We start from the raw sequence: 26,032 nt of genomic DNA on the forward strand, positions 1-26,032 counted from the left end.
CAGGTTTAAACATTTCTCAAATTTTAATTATTGAAAGCTAAATTGGCTCTAATATAAGATGAAACATGTAATTATGATGAAACAATCAAAATATTACACAGAAAATCATTAAAAATGAGATAAATACAAATATTATGAAGTAATATATTACAATAATCATAATGTGTTACATTTGGTTTAATAAGTATTACAAAAGAACCAGTAAATAGAATAAATATACAATTGTGCTTACATCTTCAAGCTTTATCCAATGCTTTTCAAGAATGTATTTCCTCCCTTTCTTAGGCTCTTCTCTTTTCTCAACTTCTTCAAGCTGCTTAATTTTTTGCCAAATTAGTATCAAGTATAACACCAAATTATACCAATTGATCAAAGATTTACAATGTACAACCAAACACTCTTAATGTCAATAAATTTCATAATAATCCCACCCCAACTATTGAATTATTAAAAAAGTTTAATATTTCTATAATATTCATGAAAATAAGTATTCCATTGGTTTTCATCATGAAATTCATAAATAAATAGCAAAATAGATTATTCATACACAAAAATGCTTCAATATATCTAACTTATAAATAAAATACCAGTACGAATTGTGCTAAGGTCGAAAATGGTACTATCTTTTGCCATATATAAATACAACATGACGTAAGACCTCAAAAGCTTATGTGAAACATGTTTAAATTGTACTATATGGTTTTATTCAAACATTAAGAATATAAAAGCTAAAAATCTAAATCTTTATGGCATTTGTTTCAAGTTTATGTCAAACCAAACCTAAAGGCATGCCTGAGTGCAGTTCACAAAGGCATTGTGGCTTGGTAGTGTTGTCAAAATTTGTTTGTGCAGTCTTCCAAACAAAAAAACAATCCAAAAGGAAAAAAAAAAAAAAAAAAATCTGTGTGGTCTTCCAAACTAGAAAACAACCCTAAATAAATAAAGATGCAAATGATATGTAAAAAGATGAGTATTTAATAATGAAAATTAAAAGGGTGTGAGTTAAAAGGGAAAAAAAACCTTGGGGGAGAATATAGTGACAGAGCAACCCTACAAAACTATAGAGGAAATGTATTTATAATCAAAACTATAGAGAAATAAACAATAAATAAAAAAAAAAAATAGTCACTGTCACATGTTCATATTAAACAAAGGCTAGACTTGAGACATTGTAGTTCATGATGTTATGGTTGGAATGACAAAGACTACAAACAAAGAGTTAAAGCAAGAATTGGATCATTTAAAGGGAAGGGAAAGGTCTAGAAACCATAAAAGGTGCAAGTTCTAGGGTTTAGAAAGAAGAAAATTGAGGAATAAAATCTCACCTTGGGTTAAATATCCTACCTTTATTTTTTAGAAATGACAAAAACTTAATTAAACTAAATAGTTTTTTATTATTATTATTAATCAAAAGTGATAGAATTTTATTGAAAATATTCCAAGTCTATAGGTTCCTTAGCTTCTTGGCATGATTAGCCAAAACATTGTCTAACTTATTACACTGTTTAGAAACTGTCCTATAATATACATTTTCTGCATAATACACAAAAGCATGAATATGTTCTAACACATCTAAAATCTCCTTAAAGCATGGTTCCTGCAAGTGAATTAATGCCAATAAATGTGATGCTCTCAACAGAGCCGTAGCAACCATCCACAATGGGTCTTGGCAAGGAATTAATTCACTATGGGCTATAAAGGAGAACTGTGACTATCTCTAACAATATTGATTAAACCTACAAAATTCTTGGCTTTTGAAAACAGTCAATGCCATTTTCATTTTGAATAATCATTTGAATAATAGCACTGACTTTATAGTTTTCTTATTTATGTCCTATATGCATAGATTTCTAAAAATATGGTAGAAGAGTAAATTGAAAACTGAAATGGGATGGTGAAGCTAATTTAACGATCTCAACTCCTATAAGCTTTTATCAAGATCCAAGACAATTCCAATTCCTAATATCCAAAACAATTTCAATAACACTAAAAGTGAAAGTTTAGTATGTGTATAAAACACCCTTGAACATTTAGACCCCAAATTATAAAAAATCAATTCAACCTTATAATCAAACAATTAATGTGCGGAACATGAACAAAAGCCAATCACAGAATTGATAACTAATCTATGCCAAATATAAACACATCCATAGCAGTAAATATAAGACAAAGATAAAGGGAAGGAAGATGCAAACACACGGACAACACACGATGTGTTATCGAAGAGGAAACCGAAGTCCTCGACGTAAAACCACTTTGCTGCCCTCCAAGCGGTCAAATAATCCACTAAAGAATGTAGTTGAGATACATGAACAGCAGAAGACCCTCCAAGTCTAATCTACCCAAGTACCTAAGCCTTCCAAGCTTCTTGCTCCAACGAGGTTACGCCGAACCTATTTCTTCTTTAGCTTCCCGGATTCCGCTACTAGACCATAGCATCAACCAATGTATATTAGTTCCTTCAAAACTGCTTCCCTTAGAACCAAAAGACCTTCTCACAGACGTGAGTGTGATGAGAAAATGATTTGGTCAATAACCTCTCAAGGATGTATCAATAGAGAGGAAGAGAGTAGAGGAATTTGAGGAGTCTCTTAGTGAAGATTGGGGATGAGGCAATCTTGTTTTTCTCTAGGGTTTCTCTCTCAATTTTTCTCTCTAGAGGCTCTCTCAAATTAGTGGGTATAAGGGTCTACATATAGTGGTGTGTATTTGAAATACGAAGAGACAGTTTTTGCCAAACAGTGCTGATTGGCGGCTTGACCTCGTGGCTTTTCCAAGTCGCGAGTTCAAGTCGCGACGTAACGGGAAGTGGCCAGCCTGGGACTTTTGTTCTGTAGTACAACAGCTGGCGCGACCTTTCATCTCCCCATATGTGCATCTCACGTGCCTGCAGTTGGCGGCTTGCCGGTCGCGAGTCAGCTGCGAGTCCTAACCACGAAACCCTACTTTCTTGCACATACTTGAGCTTTTCTTCACATCTTCTCACACACTACCCTTACAATAATCCCACCTAAATACAGGGTTACTAAGTGCTAAATTACAAGCAAATTAGCACGGAATAAAGCCAACAAGATGGTTGATAAATTTCAACCTTACAAAAAGCATATCCTGAAAATATACAAATCAAAGAGAAGAAACAAATTAATAGGAAACAAACACTTACAAAGGGACCAAGGATCTTGTTCTGTTAATGACATCCCTACTAAAACTCTCATTGCCTACAATTGCTCAATGGTGATCTTGCCTATTATATTTGCCATTTATTTTTAAAAAGTCACAAATTCTAGCCAATAACAAATAAAAGTAGAAAACTTCTAAAAAATTCATTCAAGCATTGCACAATGTAAGGATGTGTGATTAAATAATGCATATATATATATATATATATATATATATATATTTGTATGTTTCAAGAACTTGCAAGGGTACCAAAAAAAGTAAAAAATAGTGATGCCAATATCACATTGCACAACTTATTATTGCTATAACTACCAATATAGTGAAACAAAACTTTGTTGCTCATAGTTTGGCTAGACATGCTATTAATGTTCCAAACATTTAGTGTGGATGGAGGATGTTCCACCACAACTTTTTTCTGTATTTCAGGCTAATTTAGCCGATCTTTTTTTAATAATATTATTCAGCTTCTTTCTCAAAAAAAGAAAAAAAGAAAAAGAAAAATAGAATTGTGACACTAAATATGAAAACAAACATAACAAATACAACAATTTATTTATGTGGTTATGCCCCCAACAACATAGGTTTTTGTTTTTACCTCAACAAGCTGCCTAAGGTTATAAGTCGGATTAAATTACTGCAATGATATCTTTATTGTAAAATATAATTAATTCATTTTGTCAGTGCGATTGACTATGAAATAATTGATATCAAATTATTGCAACGAAATATTCGTTGCAATTACGTGTTTGTCATTGTAATAGATTGTAAAAAAATTAATATCAAATTATTACAATGATAACTTCATTGCAATAAGCTATTAATTCGAAATTTTCGTTGCAATAGATTGTAAAAACAATTTGTATCAATTTATTGCAATGATTATTTCATTTTAAGTTATTGCAACAATTTGCCTAATATATTGTAACTTCTATTGTAGACAATTATAAGTTATTACAACTTATTATTGTTGATACAATAGTTTAACACTTTGGGTCCGACTCCCCTCCCGTTCAATTATCTCCCGTTCTCTCCCATTTTAAAATAAATGAATGACATGTGGCACATAAATGATCTAAAGGTAGGAAAAAGGACATGTCAAGCCCCATTTATTTCTCAAGTTATCTTTTCTTCTTTGGCCCTCTCTCTTCCCTCTGCTACATCACCTCAGTGCCGACCCATTGCCAATGAACTGGGTATGCAACGTAACACAACACAAAAATTCATAGAGTTTTTAACAAATTCATCATTGTTTCAAACTACCTGAGCCCTTTAAAGGAATCAATAAATAGATCATTTTTTTTTTAATATATTACATGAATGCAAATATAATACTTTCAAAAACCAAAACTTGTGTAATAATCACAGCTAGAAACTAGTATCTAATTCAACTCATTTTGTGAACTTTGACAATCAAAATTAGGAAATGAGTAACGAAATCAGTAACCCATTCCCACTAGAAAACCCATACCCCCAAAAAAAAAAAAAATCTTCCCTGCGTTGTGTTATTATATACCCACTAAAAAACCCATAGAAAAGTCTTAGTATCACCGTAATCAAAACAATTCTAATAGCTTGCCATCACCATCAATACCCAAAGACATCACCCGCATCGGAATCACAAAACAACAGCGTTGCAAATTACCACCAACCCTAGCCGAGACCCATTCCACCACCACCGAATCAAGCCACCAAAAATCAGAGAAAAGAAATCTTGCAACTGTCAGCGATGAACCCAAAGTCATTGAACTCTTACCTTTTATCCAGTCAGGCCACTCCAGAAAGTATTGCTCTACTACCAAGATCCTCCTAAAAGCTTTCCTCCTCACTTAGGTTAGGCACTTTGCAATGTGCTCGGTGTAAAAGAAGGTAGTTTGAATGAAGGTGACATTGCAGAGGGAACAGAGAAGGGGCAGAGAAGAGAAGAGAGAAGATAGCTTGAGAAATAAATGGGGTTTGATGTGTCCTTTTTCCTACCTTGGGATCATTTATGTGCCACATGTCATTCATCTATTTTAAATGGGAGATAGTTGAATGGGAGGGGAGCCGGACCCTAACACTTTTAAGTTACTATTGCAACCATTTTAACTTGTAGATGCGATATTTTATCTAAAACTACTATATACGTCTTTTGTTGTATTAACACTTGATGTAATAGACATTTTTTGATGTAGTGTATGTGTAATGTCTGTGTATGTGAGCATTTGTTATCCAATGTCTTTACCTTCCTCCAAATTAGAAAAATTAAAATTATTCCCTTGATGTCACTAGCCTCTTCTATAACCCTTTAAACAATTAGAGCTTTTGAATAAGGAAAAAGCTTTGCACTTGCCCCTAATACCTTTTCTTTGCCAATCTCCACCTTTTGAAGCAAGTGACAACTCTCCAGCAATAAAGAAACATTGGACTGCTTCAACGCATGCTTTTTATGAAGGAATCAGTGGTTAACGATACAAAAACAGGTCATTGTTTCTCGCAGTTGCATGATAATAAAGTTAAATGGTTGAATATTGAGGTCTATAATACATGTCATAGTCAGTGCAAGCTCATATTATTGAAATTTCTTAGGTAAATGATATTGAGAGTGTGATGACATTTTATCGGTTCCAATTTGATAGGCATTATGGGTGAACAAGGAAAGAATACAAATAAAATCTGTAACGGTTCAAAGGAATGAATGAATTATAACTGACAGGACTGACGCAATCGCTTGACATGGACGAAGCTAATTATAATGACGAACCTATCCGGACGAGCAAAGACTCCCACATCACGAACGAGGACAAGATCCGCTGTTCAATGCAAGACGGTTAAAAAGCCAACTGTACGAGCCGTTGGAACACATTAAGGGCCATTACACAGCATCAAGCGTTACTCCAAAAATAAGTATTTAGACCTCCATAACTACCCAAACGGTTAGAAGCTTTAAAGAGTGTATATATAAAGGCCACACATGGCAAGGCAGAAGGTACGAAAAACCAATAGTAATTCTTTTTATCTTGAGACACTGCATTTTTATCTATAAACTGACTTTGGCATCGGAGGCGCTATGGCAGGCACCACACCGGTGACCACCTTTGGAAAGCATTCTCACATAAACAGAAGGGTATCTCCATTTGATCACTTCGACTAACGAACACATGCTTCATCAGTTTGGCGCCGTCTGTGGGAACCGCTATTTTCGTGTTCAAATTCAAAAAAGTAGTTTCCAATCAATTGCTACCTTCAGATGGAGTCCCATCAAGATTCTGCGACCTTGGCTCAGCAAGTCCAGACCCTCACAGTTGCTGTTGAAGAGCTCACTAGGCAAAATCAGGAAATGAGACTGCGACTTCAACAAGAGGAGAATCGGTCCAAAAACAACACTGAGGATGAGGGAAATAGCCATAGGAGGAGTGACCACCCGAGGCCCACTACTCTAGCAGAATAGAATTCCGACCTCCTTCAAGAAATGAGGAAGGAGATGGATGAATTGAGAAATGCCATCAGAGAAAAGACGAACCAGAGTGTGGGTAGGTTGGTCAGGGCAACAGACTTGCCTTTCACAACGGCAGTCTTAGGATGCCCAGTACCGTCGAAATTTCGGCTGCCATAACTCGAGCCATTTGACGGGCTCAAAGATCCTCAGGATCACCTCAACACCTTCAAAACGACATTAGGGCTTCAGCAGCCCCTAGATGAGATATTGTGTCGTTCCTTTCCTACCACCTTTAAAGGAGCTGGGAGGGAATAGTTCACCAAACTGCCTACCTCGTCCATTGACAACTTCGAGCAGTTGAGTAACGCTTTCTTACGTTACTTCATTGGAGGACAATGCCCGAAGAGACCCGCTGACCATTTACTCACCATCAAACAAGGAGAAAAGGAAACCCTGAGGTCTTATGTGAAGTGCTTTACTAGGGAAACGCTGGAAGTGGACGAAACTGACGACAAGGTACAGCTGACAACTTTCAAGGCAGGACTCAGATCTAGGGAGTTCGTCGCATCACTGGCAAAGAAGCCCCCAAAGACGATGGCTGAGATGCTCCTGAAGGCACAAAAGTACATGAATGCAGAAGATGCCTTAGCAGCCATAGGGGACACAGAAAGAACAGGAGACAAAAGGAGGAAGGATGACGAGCGCAGGGGACAAAAGAGGGATCGTCAAGATCGTCGGATCAGTGACGGGAGCAAAAGAAGAGACGACAAAGCCCCAAGAACGGTAAAATTTACCCCTCTTGTTATGCCTATTGACAAAATCTTAACGCAGATTAAGGATGAACACTACCTTAAATGGCCGAGGCCATTATACTCGTCCCCTAACGTCTGCGACAAGAACAAGTATTGCCGATTCCACAAAGATCATGGCCATTACATGGAAGACTGTCGAGACCTAAAAGAACAAATATAAGAGTTGATACCGAAGGGGAAGTTACAGAAGTTTGTGAAGAAGGGAGAATACGTTAAATTTCGAGATGAGAATAAGAGCCAGTAAGAACCCTCGTCCAGAGGCGACAACCATCAATCTCAACCTCCGCAGAATGTGGTCGGGGAAATTTAGACGATCACAGGAGGACTCGTCACCGGAGGATCATTCAAGTCCCTGAAGAAAACATATCAACGATAGGTGAATAGTGTCTACATGACACCCCTGTTGAAACATAGACAAATTGAACATGACATGACATTCAATGAAAGGGATGCCAGGGGAGTGAAGCAACCTCACAACGACCCCTTGGTCATAATGCTCACTATAGAAAAATTCAACACCAAAAGGGTCCTCGTGGACAACGGTAGCTCTGCTGATATCATCTACTTCTCTACATTCCAGCAGTTGAAGCTTGATCCAAAAAGGCTACATCCATTCGATTCCCCCCTCGTTAGTTTCAGTGGTGACAGGGTATATCCCAAGGGGCGTGGTGACTTTGACAGTAACTATGGGGGCCTACCCGAAGCAATTGACATGTCAACTAGATTTTTTGGTGGTAGATTGCCCCTCCTCCTACAATGTAATCATAGGAAGGCCATCACTCAACAGGTGGAAGGTGTCCACATCAACTTACTGCCTGAAGGTGAAATTCCCGATAGAGAACTCTATCAGAGAAGTTAGGGGGGACCAAATTTTAGCCCGAGAGTGCTACCAGGCCGTCCTAGCTGCAAAGGAGAATCATACATGGACAATTGAAGAGAAGGAAGAAGAAAAGATGGAAACCCTGGAAACGGTAGAATTGGCCGAAGAGAAAGCAAATAAGACGATCAAAATAGGGACTACCCTAAGTCCTGAGATGAAAAAGAAGCTCGTCCAGCTTCTCAAAGAGAATCTGACATATTTTCCTGGAGTCACGAGGATATGCTAGGCATATCTCCAGATGTCATTCAACACAAATTAAACATAGACCTAGAGAAAAAACCCGTCAAGCAAAGGCGAAGAGTCTTCGCACCAGAAAGAGACAGAGCAATCACTGACGATGTTACCAAACTCCTAGCCACAGGCTTCATCCGTGAAGTATACTATCTAGATTGGCTCGCAAATGTCGTCTTAGTAAAGAAGTCAAATGGGAAGTGAAGAATGTGCGTGGACTTCACAGACCTGAACAAGACCTGCCCGAAAGACAGTTTCCCTCTTCCAAGAATAGACCAGCTTGTAGATTCCACCGTAGGGCATAAACTTCTGACGTTTATGGATGCTTTCTCAGGGTACAACCAAATAAAAATGGCTGACGAAGATCAGGAGAAAACAGCTTTCATCACCAGTCAAGGGCTCTATTGCTATAGGGTGATGCCCTTTGGACTGAAAAAATGCGAGTGCTACTTATCAGAGGTTGGTGAACAAAATGTTCAAGAAACAGATAGGCAGGAACATGGAGGTGTACGTAGATGATATGCTCGTCAAGAGTAAAGAAGAACTTGCTCATCTAGACGACCTCAAGGAGACATTTGCTACCCTCAAGCAATACCAAATGAAGCTGAACCCAAGTAAGTGTGTTTTTGGCGTTGCCTCGAGGAAATTCCTGGGATTCATGGTGTCCTAGAGAGGAATAGAGGCAAATCCGGAGAAGGTACAAGCCATAATCAACATGGCATCACCCAAGACCATAAAAAAGGTACAAAAGCTCACGGGAAGGATTGCCGCCCTCAATAGGTTCGTATCTAGGCCACGGACAAGTGCCTCCCCTTTTTCAAAACCTTAAAACAAGCTTTCGCTTGGATCGATGAATGTGAGGCAACTTTCTAGGAGCTCAAACAATACTTGAGTAACCCACCCCTTCTAAGCCCGTCAACGGAAGGTGAGAGCCTATATTTGTACCTAGTAGTGTCAGCCATGGCCGTCAGTGGAGCCTTAATCTGAGAAGAAGACAGAAAGTAACTTTTAGTCTATTACGTCAGCCAAGCCTTCCAAGGAGCTAAGTCCAAGTATCCTAAGATCGAAAAGATCACATTCACATTGATAGTAGCCTCACGCAAATTTAGGCAGTACGTCCAGGTGCAACCCATCCTAGTAATGACGGACCAACCTATCAAGAAGTCCATGAGCAACCCTGAAGCAGCAGGAAAAATGGTCCAGTGGGCAATTGAACTCAGTTAGTTTGATATTGAGTACCACCCTAGGACGGCTATAAAAGCACAAGCTTTAGCAGACTTCATCGCAAAATTAACACTCCCAGATGAGGATAACTTCACCGTTAAACACAAGCAATGGACGATACAGATAGACGGCTCGTCAGTCCATAAGAGAGGGGGAGTAGGGGTAGTCATAATCACCCCCGATATGGAAAAGTTAAAATATGGAGTTCAGCTGAAGTTCCCAGCGACCAATAACGAGGCCGAATATGAAGGGATTCTGACGGGATTACGGCTCGAAGAGAGCTTGGAGTTAAGAATCTCCTAATCCAAAGCAACTTAAAACTCGTAATTGGACAAGTCAGGGGAGAATATGAAGCAAAAGAAGAAAGAATGCAGAGATACCTCAGACTAACGAAGCATCTGGCTCAAGAGTTTGAAGAGGTAAAGTTTGTGCAGATTCCCAGAAGCCAGAATGTGATAGCAGACGAAGTTTCAAGGATAGCCTCGTCAGATGGAGGGGCCTTGGAAACAGGCCTGATGATGGAAGTCCAGAAGAACCCCAGCATTAAAGAGCTCCCAGCGTTCGCAATCCAAAGTACAACCAGTTGGATGACACCCATTGTGTCCTTCCTGCAGGACAGGCACCTCCTGCAGAATACAGAAGAAGCCAGGAAGATCAAAAAAAGAGCAGCCAGGTTCATGATCCTTAACGACGCCTTATACAAAAGAGGCTTCTCCATGCCTTACCTGAAGTGTGTTGACGAGGGAGAAGCAAGGTACATCTTGGAAGAAGTCCACGAAGGTGTTTGCGGGGATCATGTTGGTCCCAGAGCCCTGGCAAACAAGATAATTCGGAAAGGCTATTTCTAGCCAACTATGCAGGTAGACACGGCAGAGTTCATCAAAAGGTGTGACAAGTGCCAACGGTTCGGAAATATCCAGCGGCTTCCAATAGAAAAACTAACGACGATTGCATCCCCATGGCCGTTTGCACGATGGGGAATTGACATCGTCGGCCCACTGGCCCAAGGCAAAGGTCAGGTAAAATTCTTACTAGTTGCTATTGATTACTTTACTAAATGGGTTGAAGTAGAGGCACTGGCAACCATAACCGAAGCTAGAATCCAAAACTTTGTATGGAAGAACATCATTTGCAGGTTCGAGATCCCAAAGACGATCATATCAGACAATGGACGACAATTCGACAGCCAAGGCTTCAGGGAATTCTGCTTAGGCCTAGGTATCAAGAATCATTTCTCGTCCCTAGGTCATCCACAAGCGAATGGGCAAATAGAGGTGATGAATCAAACATTGCTCAAAATTATCAAGACGAAGCTGGACGATGCAAAGGGAGCCTGGCCAGAAGAATTGCCCAATGTTTTATAGGCTTACCGAACAATAGCAAGAACGCCAACAGGAGAGACCCCCTTCAGACTCATCTACGACACCGAAGTTGTGATTCCGGTCAAAGTAGGAATAACCAGCATCAGACGAGAAGTATTCAATGAAGAAGTCAATGACGATCATTTGCGACTCAACCGGGACTTCCTAGACAAAGTAAGAGATAAAGCCTATAGCAGAATGGTGGAATATCAACAGAAGATGACTGACTACTACAACAAGAGAGTAAAGCTCAGACAACTTGACCTTGGTGACCTTGTCCTATGCAAAGTGACCCCAGCTACCAAGGATCCTACACAAGGGAAACTCGGCCCCATATGGGAAGGGCCCTATCGAGTCATCCATTACTCCAAGAAGGGCAGCTATCACCTAGAGACCCTAGACGGACAAAGACTCCCTAGGCCGTGGAACATTGAACACTTGAAGAGATACCATCAATAAACACAATTGTTTAATGTATTCATTATTCATTATTGGAACTAATAAATAAGTTATTCAGCTAATGTCTCTCTGCAAGTAGGTGTATTCGGTTGTAAGTCATAAAAAGTCAAAAATGGCTAAGTAGCAAGATTCCGCTCTGACGGATGTAAGCTATTGACGAAGACAAAATCTTTGAAAAAAGGTGTAAGTCGTAAAAAAGTCAAAAATGGCTAAGTAGCAAGATTCCGTTCTGACGGATGTAAGCTATTGGCGAAGACAAAATCCTTGAAAAAATGTGTAAGTCATAAAAAAGTAAAAAATGACTAAGTAGCAAGATTTCGTTCTGACGGATGTAAGCTACTAACGATGAGAAATCCTTGAAAAATGGTGTAAGTCATAAAAAGTAAAAAATGGCTAAGTAGCAAGATTCTGCTCTGACGAATGTAAGCTACTGACAATGACGAAATCCTTGAAAAAAGGTGTAAGTCGTAAAAAGTCAAAAACGGCTAAGTAGCAAGATTCCGCTCTGACGGATGTAAGCTACTGACAATGACAAGATCCTTGGAAAAAGGCATAAGTCATAAAAGGCCAAAAATAGCTACGAAGTAAGATTCTGCGGTGACGAACATGAGCTACTGACATACATTATTCCATAAAGTACACACCTCACAGAAACGAAAAATGACAGTGGAAAGAAAGAGACATAGGAGCTTCACCAAGCACATCACATAGGCAAATGAAAGCATGCCAAGCACAAACACAGGTAAGTGCAAGAAGTAAATTAGAACAAAGAGCAAACAAGTAAATTACCATTGTTTTTACAAAACCATAAACACTGGGTCAAAACCTTGTTCCCAAAGTAGATAAAAGAAAAAACATTTCAAAGTAAGATTTACAAAAAGGCCACAACGGCCAATGACTGACAAACAAAAGAAGAAGAGAGAAATATTCCTTTTTAAAAAAAACATAAGTAACAGGTTTAGGCTTCAGATGCTGGAGGGGCATCACCAGCAGGGGCATCGTCAACAGGAGCATTCTCTGAAGTGTCGCCAGCAGGAATCACGGACTGAGCAACTTCATCGGCAGCCATCTCTTTATCCACCTCTTCCAAGTCTAGGCTTTCCATGTCAATGCCAGTTGGGTGCTTGACCATGTATCTTCTAAGAAGCTCAAAGCCTCTGAAGTACCAGCTAAAGAGCACAGTATTATACTCGTCAGTGGTTTGAAAAGCCTCGACAGACCTAGCCGCGATTGTCTTCAGCGATTCCTTGGCACTTTAAAGTTGCTCATCCTTCTCCAGATTCAGTTGGCGCTCAACCCTAAGATCGTCACCCACGGCCTTAACCCTCTCCTTCAGAGTAGTAGCTTCGTCTATGGAGTCGATGAGGTTCTTCTTCAACTTTGAATTTTCACTCTCAAGAGCTTGCACCCTTGATGCAAGAGATGCCAGCGTGGCCTCTTAAGTAAGATACTTAGAAGCAATATGCAAGCTTTCTCCCAGCGCCTAAGAAGAAGTACCAAGTCGTCAAAAAAAAAAAGAAAAAAAAAAGAAAAAAAAAAGGAGGGAGGCTGCTCATTAGAGAAGTAAAAACACTTTACCTGAATAAGCTTGTGGACATAACCACCAACAACAGTATTAAACGGAACCCCCGAAAAAGCCCTTAGATCATCCGCCATCACGATACTGTGGGCCCTTTCAACTGCCAGCCTCTCGTCCGCCCAAATTGTAGCATGACGAGAATCCCCTTTCTCATTTTCCTTCTCCGTTAGGCGTGGCCTCTTAGAGACGGGCGTCGGGAGCTCCTCCACTGAAGTAGACGGGGAAGCGGTCCTCGTCGTCTCAGTGCCAGAGACAAGGGCAGTGACGGAGGCTGGCGGAGTGACAAAAGGACCCCTCTCAGTCACACGCACGGTCTTCCTCCCTATGTTCGACAAGGGCTCATCCTTCTTTGCCCTCATTTTCACATACATATCTTTATTAAACTTGGATGTCATTTTTGTCGAAAGAAAAACATTAGTCCCGAATAAAAACACAAGAAAGAAAGGGGAGAGGAAAAGAGGCCCTTACTGACGAAGCTGGCACTTACTCTTTTTTCCTTCTATTTTGAGGTTTCGCAAGACGAAGGCAGAGGGCTCTGGCCCGAGGTAGTAAAACGCAAGAGTCCTGGGATCAACAAGATCATCCCAACTCTCGATGGTTTGCACGTACTCAATAGCCTTCTGCACCCGCTCTTTGTACCTGCTTTTAAGCTTCAGTCGTCTCTTAACTTTAAAAAAAAAAAAAAAAATAGCAGCCATAATTGTAAGCACAACAGAATTCAAGAGACAAAGAGGAAATGTTGACGTACCTAAAGTCGGGGTTTCCCACCGACGACGTAACCTTGGGAGATCACCCCATAATTCGCCAGAGGGTGTCTCAAAATCGTCCCCAGACACAAAGAAGAACTTGGACTTCCAGTACCTAAAAGAGGATGGTAAACCCTTGACGATCCTAGTCCTTCTTTACTAGGGCACTAATTCGTAGTACCCATGCTCCTTAGACGCTTTCAAATGGTAAAGATAAATAAGCTCGTCAACCTTGAGCATGTCCCCGTTATTGACAGCCAACCAAATCCCCATACAACTCACCAGAATCCTCCACGAATTCGGCATAAGTTGCCCAAGAGCGATACCGAAACGGTCCAAAAGCTCCATGAGGAAAGGATGAACCGGGAGCCTCAATCCACAGACAAAGGCAAACTCGTAGAAGTAAACCTCACCGGGAAAGAAGTGACAGGCCCGATCTCCCTCATCAAGCAAACGAACCCTAACCCTATCTAGGAACTGGAATCTATCCCTAAATCTACCTAGCTTACCAGCGTCCAGTCCACACTCCTCCTCGAGAGCATAAAAAACCTTAACTTCTCGGGGATTAAAAAGGGCCGTATCCTCCTCCACTGGGTTACCACTAGACAATAACCCAGTCTCGAGCTCACTGGACCTGATCTCTGACATCGTCCTACCCCCCTTCTTCAAATTATCGAACCAAACAACTGACTGACGCAACAAAGGCAGTAAATCATCCAACACAACAGCCAAACTATTACCCTCGTAAACGAAATTTTCAAGATGTGGAAAATTTCCTAACGACCCCCTTATTCGAGCAAAAAGAAATGAAATCGAGGGGCAAGTTAATCGAACCTCAGAGCTACTGACCATGGAAGAACTAGAAAACGCAAAAAGAAAAAAAATCTAGGCACCCCAAATCGAAAGGAAACCAAAACAAAGGGAGAAGAAATGGAAAATCAGAATCTACTACAAGGTACATAGGCAAAATGAAAAGAAGTAAAAAGAAAAACTTACCTTAAACAAAACTGCCGCATTGCACACCGGTTGGAAGAAAAGTTGCAGAAGAAGTGAATGGCGAAGAAGACACTCAGAGAAATGATTGGGTGTTTTTGAGAAAAGTGAAAAGGAAAATGAGAAGGAAAGAAGTTTAAAAACCAAGGCCTTGGAAATTGAAAAAGCAGCGGGAAGACCAATTGCCCCAACAAATGGTGCGTTAACCTCCCCAATCAAGGTGTGCCACATGGGCTGCAACCCGAAAAATGCCGCCAATGCGCATTCAATACGGAATGAAAACCCAAGAGTTGCTCACCTTCAGCAAAACCTTCCACATTCCATAGTCGTCATTCCTTGACGACCATAGAATCGGAGGGTAACTGACAGGACTGACGCAATCGCTTTACATGGACAAAGCTAATTATAATGACGAACCTATCCAGACGAGCAAAGACTCCCACATCACGGACGAGGACAAGATCTGCTGTTCAATGCAAGACAGTTACAAAGCCAATTGTACGAGCCGTTGGAACACATTAAGGGCCATTACATAGCATCAAGCGATACTCCAAAAATAAGTATTTAGACCTCCATAACTACCCAAACGGCTAGGAGCTTTAAAGAGTGTATATATAAAGGCCACACATGGCAAGGCAGAAGGTACGAAAAACCAATAGCAATTCTTTTTATCTTGAGACACTGCATTTTTATCTATAAACTGACTTTGGCATTGGAGGCGCTGTGGCAGGCACCACACTGGTGACCACCTTTGGAAAGCATTCTCACGCAGACAGAAGGGTATCTCCATTTGATCACTTCGACTGACGAACACACGCTTCATCAATTTATGTAACCATTGGGAGGAAAAGTTGACAAATGAAACAAAACAAGAAAAAAGGAAAAAGAAAAGTTAAAGATATATTGGATGCTCCAAAGACATTGGGTTTAGGAAATATTTTCAAAATTTTTTTAATGAGAAAAGAAAAAAGTAACTAACAATTTTGATAGCTTTGTATATTTTTAATAAATATTGTACCAAAATCATCCTAAAATCATCTAACAAAGCCGGGCAAACCCATATATAAAAACTTATTTCCTAATTATTTTCTCATGTATTTTTTTTTTTTTTAAAGATAATATTCAGCAAAAATGGCACAGGTTTTTTTTTTTTTGGGGATAGAATTGGCACAGGTTTTTGGTTTTGGGCCACGCAGAAAACCAACTTTATCTAAAAAAATAGTAACAAAAAAAAAAAAAAAAAAGAAACAGTTATCAGTTGGACTGGCCACCCGTGCAAGAAAGAAGGAAACAGTAACATGGTAATGCTGTTGGGTTCTTTTTCTCTCCTTCACATTCACAATCAGTTCCCTCCAATCCACAATCACAACATTACTTCCTCTTCCTCTTCCTCTAATACCCCAAAGTCACAGAAGAACCTCCTTACAAGGCGGAGAACAATAGCATTCGGTCCAAGCCTATTAGTTGCAGTTGCTTCTTCTTTAACTCACCTTGCACTTGCCCAACAGCAACAAGAAGAAGACCCAGTTGAGCAAGAAGAAGACAGAGTAGTGCAACTCTTCCAGGTCTTATTACTCTTCCTCTTACTCACTCTTTTTCTTCTGTTTCTGCATTTGTTCTTTTGGGGAAATTTCAATAACAATAATGTTTCTCTCAAACTGAAACTACTAGTTTTTTTGTGCATGTGGTCATTTATTTCACCCATTTTGGCTTCTGTTGTGAGTGATTGGAATAATTTGTAATTTTTTTTCTTATTCAGCAAATATAATCCTTGTTCATGATAAATTCGCATTTGGGTACCCAAAAAAAAAATTTATCAATTTAGGCCTTTTTGGCATTATTATACCACTTGGTAAAATTCCTATGAAGGGCTTTTTAGTGCTCTATATGAGTTTTTAATTTTTATTTCTGGAATAATATAGGTTTTAAGTAGTCTGTGACTGTTAGAAAACCAATTGCAATTTATTTAAACTATAGAATTGAAAATTCAATTCTAGTGTTTAATTTAAAACCAAGATCAAAATTTAAGGTTTATTATTTACCTAACAATTTCTTTGGAATATTTACAAATATTTAGAGAGTGGAAGCCCTAATTGCTGATAAGGGAAATACTGCTTCAATAAATTAACCTTAAGCAACACATTGAAGAGACAGAGACAGTGCACTCCACCACCATAAGCCATTTTTTTTTTAAATTTCTTTTAGAAAATACTGAATTTTAACTCCAAGGGGTAACACAATTGGGTTGATGCCATGTCTTATGAAGTGAAGGTCACTAGTTTGAATCTCCCCTTAGGGCCAAAACTTATCAAAAAATGAAAGAAAGAAAAAAGGCGTAAATGTTAACCAATTTTTTTCTCTTTCTGATTTTTTGGGGTGATTTTGTTTTGTTTTTTTTTTGTTTTTTGTTTTTTTGGGGGGGGGGGGGGTGTGGATAATTAAAGTTATTCTAGTTGTGTGTTTATTTAATTTTCATCTTTGCCCTGCATGCTTGTATTAATGGAGTTATTTTCGAATTATTTTAGGAAGCTTCACCATCTGTTGTTTTCATTAAAGACCTTGAAATAGTTAGAAGCCCCAAGACCACTTCTAATGATGTCAACCTTATTGAGGATGAAAATGCAAAAGTTGAAGGGACAGGTTCAGGCTTCATCTGGGATAAGTTTGGTCACATTGTAAGCATTCCCTTCTTCTGTTCTCGTATTTGAATCCATCTTTAGCATTATATGCTATTGCTTCTTTGTTTTCCTTATCTGCAAAATTCAGTGGCGAGTTCCCTAAACAATTATTATCATCAGATTATCTTTGCAGAAGAAAATATCATGCAGCACCTGGGTTTTGTTGAAGTTTTAACATCCTTTCCAAAACAATTTGAAAAATGAATATCATATAACAAAATATACCATATTGCTAACATCCTGACACCCAATTTTGCAGCTGATACTTACATATTTACCTGCATTTATACTTTTCTCTAGAATTGAAAGGTTGGTTCATTTTAAGCTTGAATTTTATGTATGAGTTAGTGATATGCGTACTTACCAATCTAATTTTATATATGTTTTTAATACTTATGGGTGATTTCTCTAATACTAATGAGAAAAGTCTTATTTTTGTGTGTGACAGGTCACTAATTACCATGTTGTAGCTAAATTGGCAACAGATGGGAGCGGGATACATCGTTGCAAGGTTTTGACTCTTTCTTTTAGTTATTATTTTTTGTTTCACTTGTTTTGACAATCATCATTCAGTTAATGTACTAGTCCTTTGTTTGAGTAACAATGCTTCGGTTCTGTATTTACAGATTTATCTAGCAGACACAAGAGGCAATGGCTTTTACAGGGAAGGAAAGATTGTTGGTGTTGATCCAGCATATGATCTGGCTGTCCTTAAGGTGTGCACTGAAACTGTTGTTTAATTTCTTTGCCACATATTAAGCTTCTTATCATTGCCGGGGGGGAAAAAAAAATAGGCTGCAATCAACTTAGATCGAAAGTGCTGAAGATAACATAACCTCATTTTTTTGGGAGAGCAATGAAGCAGTAGTGGAGTGTTGCACCCTAGGTGGTGAGAGTCCAATAACCGAAGGCATCACTAGCTTAAGCTTTGACCTGAGCATCATGGAGAACATGGAATTTGAATCAGGAAGGCATCACCTTGTAAGGCTAAACACCCTTGACCGATAGTGAAGTATCAGGGAGTTAAATAACATGCAACCATAAGGTCCTAAGTAGTAAGAGGAGCTCAGGGCTCTGACCGTGTGCCTGTTGAAGAAAGAGCTAGTGACTCATGGGTAGTAGCTTGGTTAAGGGAACCCCCCATAGCCATAGCGAAAGCAAGTCTTCCTAGGGAAATTTTTATTGCTTATAGACCCAAACCTAGGTGACCTACCCAGACTAGGATGAATCTTGGGTGAAACTAAGTGGAGATCTAAACTGACCAATGTTGAAGAATCAACGGATAATTTGTGGTTGGAATGAAATGGCCTTTGTTAACTATTTTTACATTTAGATGTTGCACTTTGAAATGCATATACATCTATCTGTTTCCTCTCAACTTATACAACTGTCCTTGGACTCAGAAGTTTTGCATTGTTACTAAATGCTGTTCGCTTCAGCACCAGATCATATATGACGTAAAAATTGGTATACAAAAATCATAAAAGGAGAAGGTGGAGAAAATTTCATGCTTGAAAATAAGTAAGAGATATAGTTAATGCTAGATGACATAAACTTATCTCAATGGAACTGTTTATGATGTCAATTCCACAAGAGATGTTTTTTAGACAAAAAGTCACAAGAAGTCAAACACGTTTGTTTCAAGGTGATAATCCTTGAATCCATAAGGTGAATTTTAGAATCCACCAGAAAATTATAGGAGAAAACTCTCAAAATTTTTTTATTTATGAAAAACAAAATTGCCTTGGAGGCTACAATGTACATAAATAGGAAAAGATTGGGCTGCAAGGACACCCTTAGAAAACCCTAAATAAAAGTACTCCTAGGGTGGATAGGAGACACCTAAACTCCCTAATTTTTGTTAAGCACGAAATTAGGCTCGAAAATAGGAAAAATTACCAAAAAGAAAAAATTTAGGATATTACAAATCAAATGCTCTAGTCTTTAGGAGACGTCTCAAAACAAGCTAGACCTTATTTTGATTTTTAAATCAAAAGATATAACATACAGAAAATCTATCATAACTAGCAAAAGGACCAATTAAGGGCCTAATTAAAGGAATTTTCCCAAAAAGCGGTGTAGGCCATGGTTGTAAGGCGATGAGTTTTGATCCTCACAATGATTCCCTTCAAGTCACCAAAGTTCACTGTAATTTTGTTTATGGCTCGGGTGATTTTTATTAGTACTTTTCTACTCCTAAATTTCTTAGGTGTTGACTTTTGACATTCTCTCTATAGAAGGAAAGTCTGTATTGTCCGTTCTAAATCAACTAGCCCATTGTGGTTGGAAAAGACATTAAGAAAATTAATGATACAGAGAATAATGATGGATTGACAATGGATTTCACATTTAAGATTGGGGTGTGGAGGTAAGTTTTATAGTCAAGTTAGAAGCTGAGGTGCAAATTAAGCATCAACATGGTAATGATGAATTGGTTGCATCTGAAATCAATTGAAAGATAATTTTTGTATGTGAGTATTTAATAAATGGAATTTTATGTTATCCTTTTCTTAAAAGACAATAATGCACTACAGAGTGGCAGCCCTCACATAACCAAGAAGCAGACCCTGCGCCACCCCTGAATCTGCATCATCAAAACCACTAATTCATGCATGCCCTGGGATTTGATTGTGGGGTCTTCAGCATGATTGTGATGATAAATCAATCATTAAAGTTTTTTTTTACTAATTTATCTGTGTGAGATAAAACTGGGAGCGGGGTTGTGATACGAATCAAGCTACATAATATTGGCTTTTGATTGGCTTGCAAACGTCTCATTAGAGATTGTGGTGAGATGAAGAGGCAAGCTATTAAGATTTGTTTATTTTCAGGCAAATGGATGTTTACTTTAAAGCCAAGCTCGAGCTGAATGATGTATGTTTTAATAGGCTTATTAGTGTTTTTAATATTCCCAGCTACTACTTGGTCTCAACTTATGGTTGGCTCAACTGGAGGCTTCTTGGTGATCACTCTTTAGATAAACAAAACAAAGAAAAATCCTGCTTGGGGGATCATTAAATTTAAATCTTAGCTTTCATGACCTATAGCTCAATGTGGTTTGCCTTGTATACTATCTTATATGAAAACTTATATAATTTTATTCTCTTTATATTTTCATTGTTGAATAGAGTTTCATTCATCAAGTTGAAGATTTTAGGATTAGATATATGCTATTGCAAAGCTTAGTTTTTGATCATGTTTGATTTGACATGCCATGGTTAACTACTATATACGGTAACAAAAAGTCTAAAAATGTATTTGGTAAGGGAAACAAAAGACCTTTCTAATTGGAGGAAAAGTTTGATGCAAGGAGCTCCAAAATCACTCAGATTTTATTTTATTTTTGAATTGTTTTTTTTAGAATTTTGAATATTGATTTTAATGTTGAGGGTTTTATGGGATTTAATTAGATATTTTCCATATTAATGGAATCTCTAAAACCTTGCAATTAATCTAAAAAAAAATTAAAGCAATATGAGAACATCTTCTTTTAGCTAATTCAAATTCATAGAATGGAGAAGGATAATGGCGTCGGGGGGAGTGGAGGCAGAGGAGACCATTGGCAAGCATAGCTTCGAGGCCTAAATTGGAATGCTTCATGCTCTTTAGAGTCAATTTTGCGGCTCGGGCCGGCCGGGGGGGTGGGGGGGGAATCAAATGCTTCCCATCAAAAATTTCACCTATTTGACTCCTTCCATTAACAAAAAAACAATGAGATATCATTTTCTATGTAGCTCTTCCAAATATACCTCCCATGAGCTAGACAAAAACATAGAAACTCTATCATTTGTTGATTACCGTGCAATTATTCTAGCAAACTGAACTGAAAATTTGTAATGTTATGTAATGAAGTGAGATTTTACACTGCAAGAGATGTATTATTATCTCCCAACTATTAAGTCTTTGTTTTGACCTCAGCTCATATATGATGGGTAACCAGCTTTCTTGGAATCATATCTCAATATAAAAGTACCAGTCAAAGACCAGATTGAAGGCCTTTCAAGTATGATCTGCAGCATGAAATGCACATGAGATGGAACTTGGAAGTATCCATGGATTTTCCCTTTTCACCTTTGCAAAGAACATATAAAACTAATTTACAATGTGTACTCCATTCATTATCTGCATAAACAAGAGAGATTTCGAAGAGTCACTTCTAAGGACAAATTTCCTTATTCATTCTCTTCCACATGACGACACTTTTGTCTACTTGTGGGTGTTTTGCATTATGTCATCTCTATGTAAAATTATTCAAACATAATATGATGGCAGGTTAATGTTGAAGGGATTGAATTAAAGCCTGTTGCTGTTGGCACATCTCAGAATTTACATGTGGGTCAAAGCTGCTTTGCCATTGGAAATCCTTATGGATATGAGAACACTCTGACAACGGGGGTAATTTCTCTGATATATCTGCTATATAACCAACCAAAAGAAAAGAAGAAGGAAAAGAAATATCTTAATACCAAGTGTGAACTATGAAATTTCACAACTGAGGTCATAATCTATTTTAAGTCTATTGTACTTTGTTTTGGAGTACTTTGAAGCTTTGAGCGGTCAATTGAGATTGTTCTTTTCTCGTTGGCATGTGGCCCTATCTTTGGTAAAAGAGTCTAACATCCATGTATTTGTTACTTTGAGTTGTGCAGGTAGTGATGCGGAAGGCGCAAAAAGATTATTATTTAGTATTATTTATGTTTGCAAGCACACTGTATTTTTATGTTTTAGGTCCTATTAGTTTATTGAGCTTTTAGTATTTTAATTTAGAAGTAAGGTTATTTTTGTAATAAGACAATTAGGGTTTTCTAGCCAATTAGAACTAGGGTTTAGCAATCCTTTATAAGCAACCTATTGTACTTCTTGAGGAGTTAGTTGATATTTGGATGAATGAAAAACATGGCCATTTGGTCTTTCTTTGGTCTGGTGCTGACTTCAGGTCTACCCTAGGTGTTGACTTCTAGTGGTTTCCTCGCTTGGTGCTGACTCCAAGCAAGGCCTAGGTTTTGACTCTTAGGTTATATCTTTCATTTTTCCATTGTTTTAATTTTGTTCTGGTTGTCCTGCATCAGGTAGTCAGTGGATTAGGCAGGGAGATACCCTCGCCAAATGGAAGGGCCATTCGAGGAGCAATTCAAACAGATGCTGACATTAATGCAGGTAAATTTCATTTCGCTTTCAAATATTTGAAATTCCTTGATAATCATCACACTTTCTCTTACTTCAGTAAAGATTGTATTTATTTAGTTCATCCTAATTTAATATTGTATTGAAGTGTCCTTTAATTTCATTTTAATTTTTCCTCAATTAAGTAACCTTATGTTCAATTGAATAATTTGGACATAGTTTGTACTTTGATTGAGTCATTTGCTTTTTATCTGCATTGAGGGTGGTTTTATAGTTTAGGATTTGCATTCCACAATCTTGAATAGATTAGAATTATTGTTTTTTAAATGACAAAGTGGAACTGAGTTCTTACCAATGCTAATTTTATAGTCAAATGAATTGCTATTCTTACCAATGCTAATTTTCATTCCATGATCCTTCATACTTTGATGCATGGAATCTGTACAGGTAATTCAGGAGGGCCATTAATTGATTCATATGGCCATGTTATTGGAGTCAATACTGCAACTTTTACTCGCAAAGGTGAAGAGATGCTTCTTAGTTAATTTTACTTCTCTTAATTGCACCCTTTAACCTGACATTTTAATAAATGAACATCATGCACGTGTTTTTTTTCCCCACTGCAATAGCTTGAGCCACTTCTTTGTTCACTTTAAAGGTGCATTGCCTTTCGTGATTTAATCTTTAATAACTCGTTCAGCATTTGGAAGATAAAGAATGGGAAAAAGTAAAGAGGAGAAGAGCAAAACTTAGGTACATTTCCGTAGGTATTGTACCACAGGTTCTTCAACTAAACATGACTGCATAAATAAATTAAAAGAAATGGAATTAAGAGAGAGAGAGAGACAGAGAGGTGAACGATGAGGTCCACCATTCGCTGCCATTCCTTTCCTTTACTTTCTTTTTTTGGATAAGTAAAAATATATATTAAAAAATTAAAAAAATAAAATAAAACTATAAAAAGGCAAAGGGTCATAACCCCAGAGAAAGAAGGTCAGCCCCTCCAAAAGCATTCAAGTTCAATGGGAGACTACAACATAAAGAAGAGTCTTAACATGAACTTGGGAGCAACATGGATGAACAAACTACACAGGACTAACAAAAATGTCATGAGACAATCCCAAGATCTCATAAGCCATCTATTTTCTTGGGATTGCTTTAAACCTTGAAGAGTACTCAGTCTAGCTCTAACACTTGATGGAACATTTGGTTAATGTTATACAATCAACTATACTTGTCATACTAATCAAACATTAAGATGATCAAAGATTAAAAACTATTTTAATTTTAAATTATTCAAAAGTTTAGTTTTAATTTTAAATGTCGATTGGATAGTAAATGATACAATTAATATGAAATTTGTCGTGCCTAATAAGCATTAATAGCCAAAAAGCATTTTTTTCAAAGCCAAAACCAAACATGTACTTATGTTGCATATTCATCGGAAATCATGTTTTCACTTTTCAGAGTATGTTCTTGGTCCATGAGACTTAAAAATTATATAATCCTTGGTGCATGAGACTTACAAATTATATAATATTTCTTATTTTTGAACCTTGAGAAACTTTACATTTCACGAACCTTATTTCTCCTAGAATTAAAAAAGAAAAAAAAAAAATATATATATATATATATAGGTTAAGTTATTACAATTTATAGTTGAGGGATTAAATTGAACTTTACCCAATAATTAGAGGAACAAATTAGTTATTCAATCTAAAATATAATAAAGATGCTAGAAGCCAATATCAAAGTTTTGAATGCTATTGGTTTTTCATTGTTTTGCAGGGACAGAAGCATCATCAGGTGTTAACTTTGCAATACCAATAGACACTGTTGTTCAAACTGTACCCTACCTCATTGTGTATGGAACATCTTATAAGGACAGGTTTTGATCATGTTTGTAAATAATATGAAACATGTACTCACTTGGTCTTACATCAAGCTTCGAAGAGTGGGGTTTTGATCATGTTTGTTCATAAATATTCTTTTGAGTGGTGTTTATTACACACCACTTAACGCACATAAACAAACGCCCACATCATTTTGGCACTGACCATATATGTGTGTATTTATCCTAAATCATAATTCCTACTATCATACTTAACATCTTGGGCCACCACGTGATGTCATACTTAATATCTCGAGGCTGGAACATGTTACACGCCCATGGATACCCCCTGCCCTCATGGCAAAAGGAGGTACCACTTTGCCCAACAATGGGTCTGGTAGTCTGATACCCCCATCCCTCATGGCAAAACGAGTTTCCACTTTGCCCAACAGTGGCTATGGTAGTCATAAAACGATTAAGCCATAAATCATAACTCTTTTAATTGGATCATGCACGTTGGGGTTTAGAAGTATAAAGGGTAGTGTTAATTATGCACACCATTTTGCACTCAGGTTTGTACATAGGTGAATTTGAACTAATATCGTGAGTTAAAGATACAAAATCCTAATTGTTTGTTTTGTTTCTTAACACCAAAAAATCTCTATCTCTTTCTTAACACTAAAATCAGATAGAAACGACCTGGTGTGAATGCTCTAACCCCATAAACTAAATTCTAGCAGTTAGGAATAGTTACTACCCAATTTTGATCTCTAACTTATCACTGATAGGCATGTTTTAGTAAAAATCACATGTGAAATTGATGTCGCGGAAGCTACAAGAAAATAAACATGTTGCTTTCTAAATGGAAAAGAAACTAAACACATTAGCTTCTGAATGAAAATCTTGAATCCACAAGGGGTTTATTGAATCCACAAGGTGATAAGGTTCTGGAATTCATCAAAGAGAAATAGACAAAGTCTGTATTTTTTTATAAATTTGAAAACTAAACTTCCTTGGAGGTTACAATATACTTAAATAGTAAAAGAAAACCTACGGCAGCTAGAAAAATGCCAAGAAACCCTAATTCGCGCTAATTGCTAAAAATAGCAATTTTTGCTAAAAATAGAAAAATTTAAATAATTGTAGAAATTGAAAATACTGTCTCTAAGAGACATCTTAAAACAGACGAGACCTTATTCTGACTTTTAAACTAAAAGTTATTAAGGAAAAACAAATATTACTATAAATAGTACAAATACTATTTTCGGGGCCTTAACAAAGGAAAATGCCTAAATTTAGGTGACGCTTGAGACAATCTCGAGTTTAGATCAGAATGCTAGTTCCAATCAATTTGCCAAATTTCATGCAATTCCGACATTGTCGCAGTGATGGTCTCTATTGGCACCCCCCTTGATCTTGCGCCATGACTTTTAGCGCCTTTGCTACTCTAGGAAGGCCTATGTTGTCTGTTCTATATCAAAAACACATGCTTAAATAAATAATAACAACTCATGCTCTA

General features: G+C 37.7%; 1 protein-coding gene across 2 annotated transcripts; it reads left to right on the forward strand.

Moving 5' to 3' along the window:
* The first annotated feature begins 16,115 nt into the window (after positions 1-16,115).
* LOC112001789 (protease Do-like 5, chloroplastic) lies at positions 16,116-24,741 on the forward strand. Of its 2 annotated transcripts, XM_024033969.2 has the most exons (8): positions 16,117-16,445; positions 17,406-17,555; positions 18,007-18,069; positions 18,185-18,274; positions 21,831-21,953; positions 22,628-22,715; positions 23,130-23,204; positions 24,471-24,741. In XM_024033969.2, exons 1-8 carry the CDS (start codon positions 16,179-16,181, stop codon positions 24,575-24,577), a joined length of 963 nt encoding a protein of 320 aa, XP_023889737.1. In that variant the 5' UTR covers positions 16,117-16,178; the 3' UTR covers positions 24,578-24,741. The 2 variants fall into 2 exon arrangements, with proteins under 2 accessions (XP_023889738.1, XP_023889737.1); XM_024033970.2 differs by lacking the exon at positions 21,831-21,953 and having other exon boundaries at positions 16,116-16,445.
* Positions 24,742-26,032: the final 1,291 nt, after the last annotated feature.

This window comes from Quercus suber, unplaced genomic scaffold, assembly GCF_002906115.3.
Source record: "Quercus suber isolate HL8 unplaced genomic scaffold, Cork oak 2.0 scaffold_483, whole genome shotgun sequence".
Lineage (NCBI taxonomy): Eukaryota > Viridiplantae > Streptophyta > Magnoliopsida > Fagales > Fagaceae > Quercus > Quercus suber.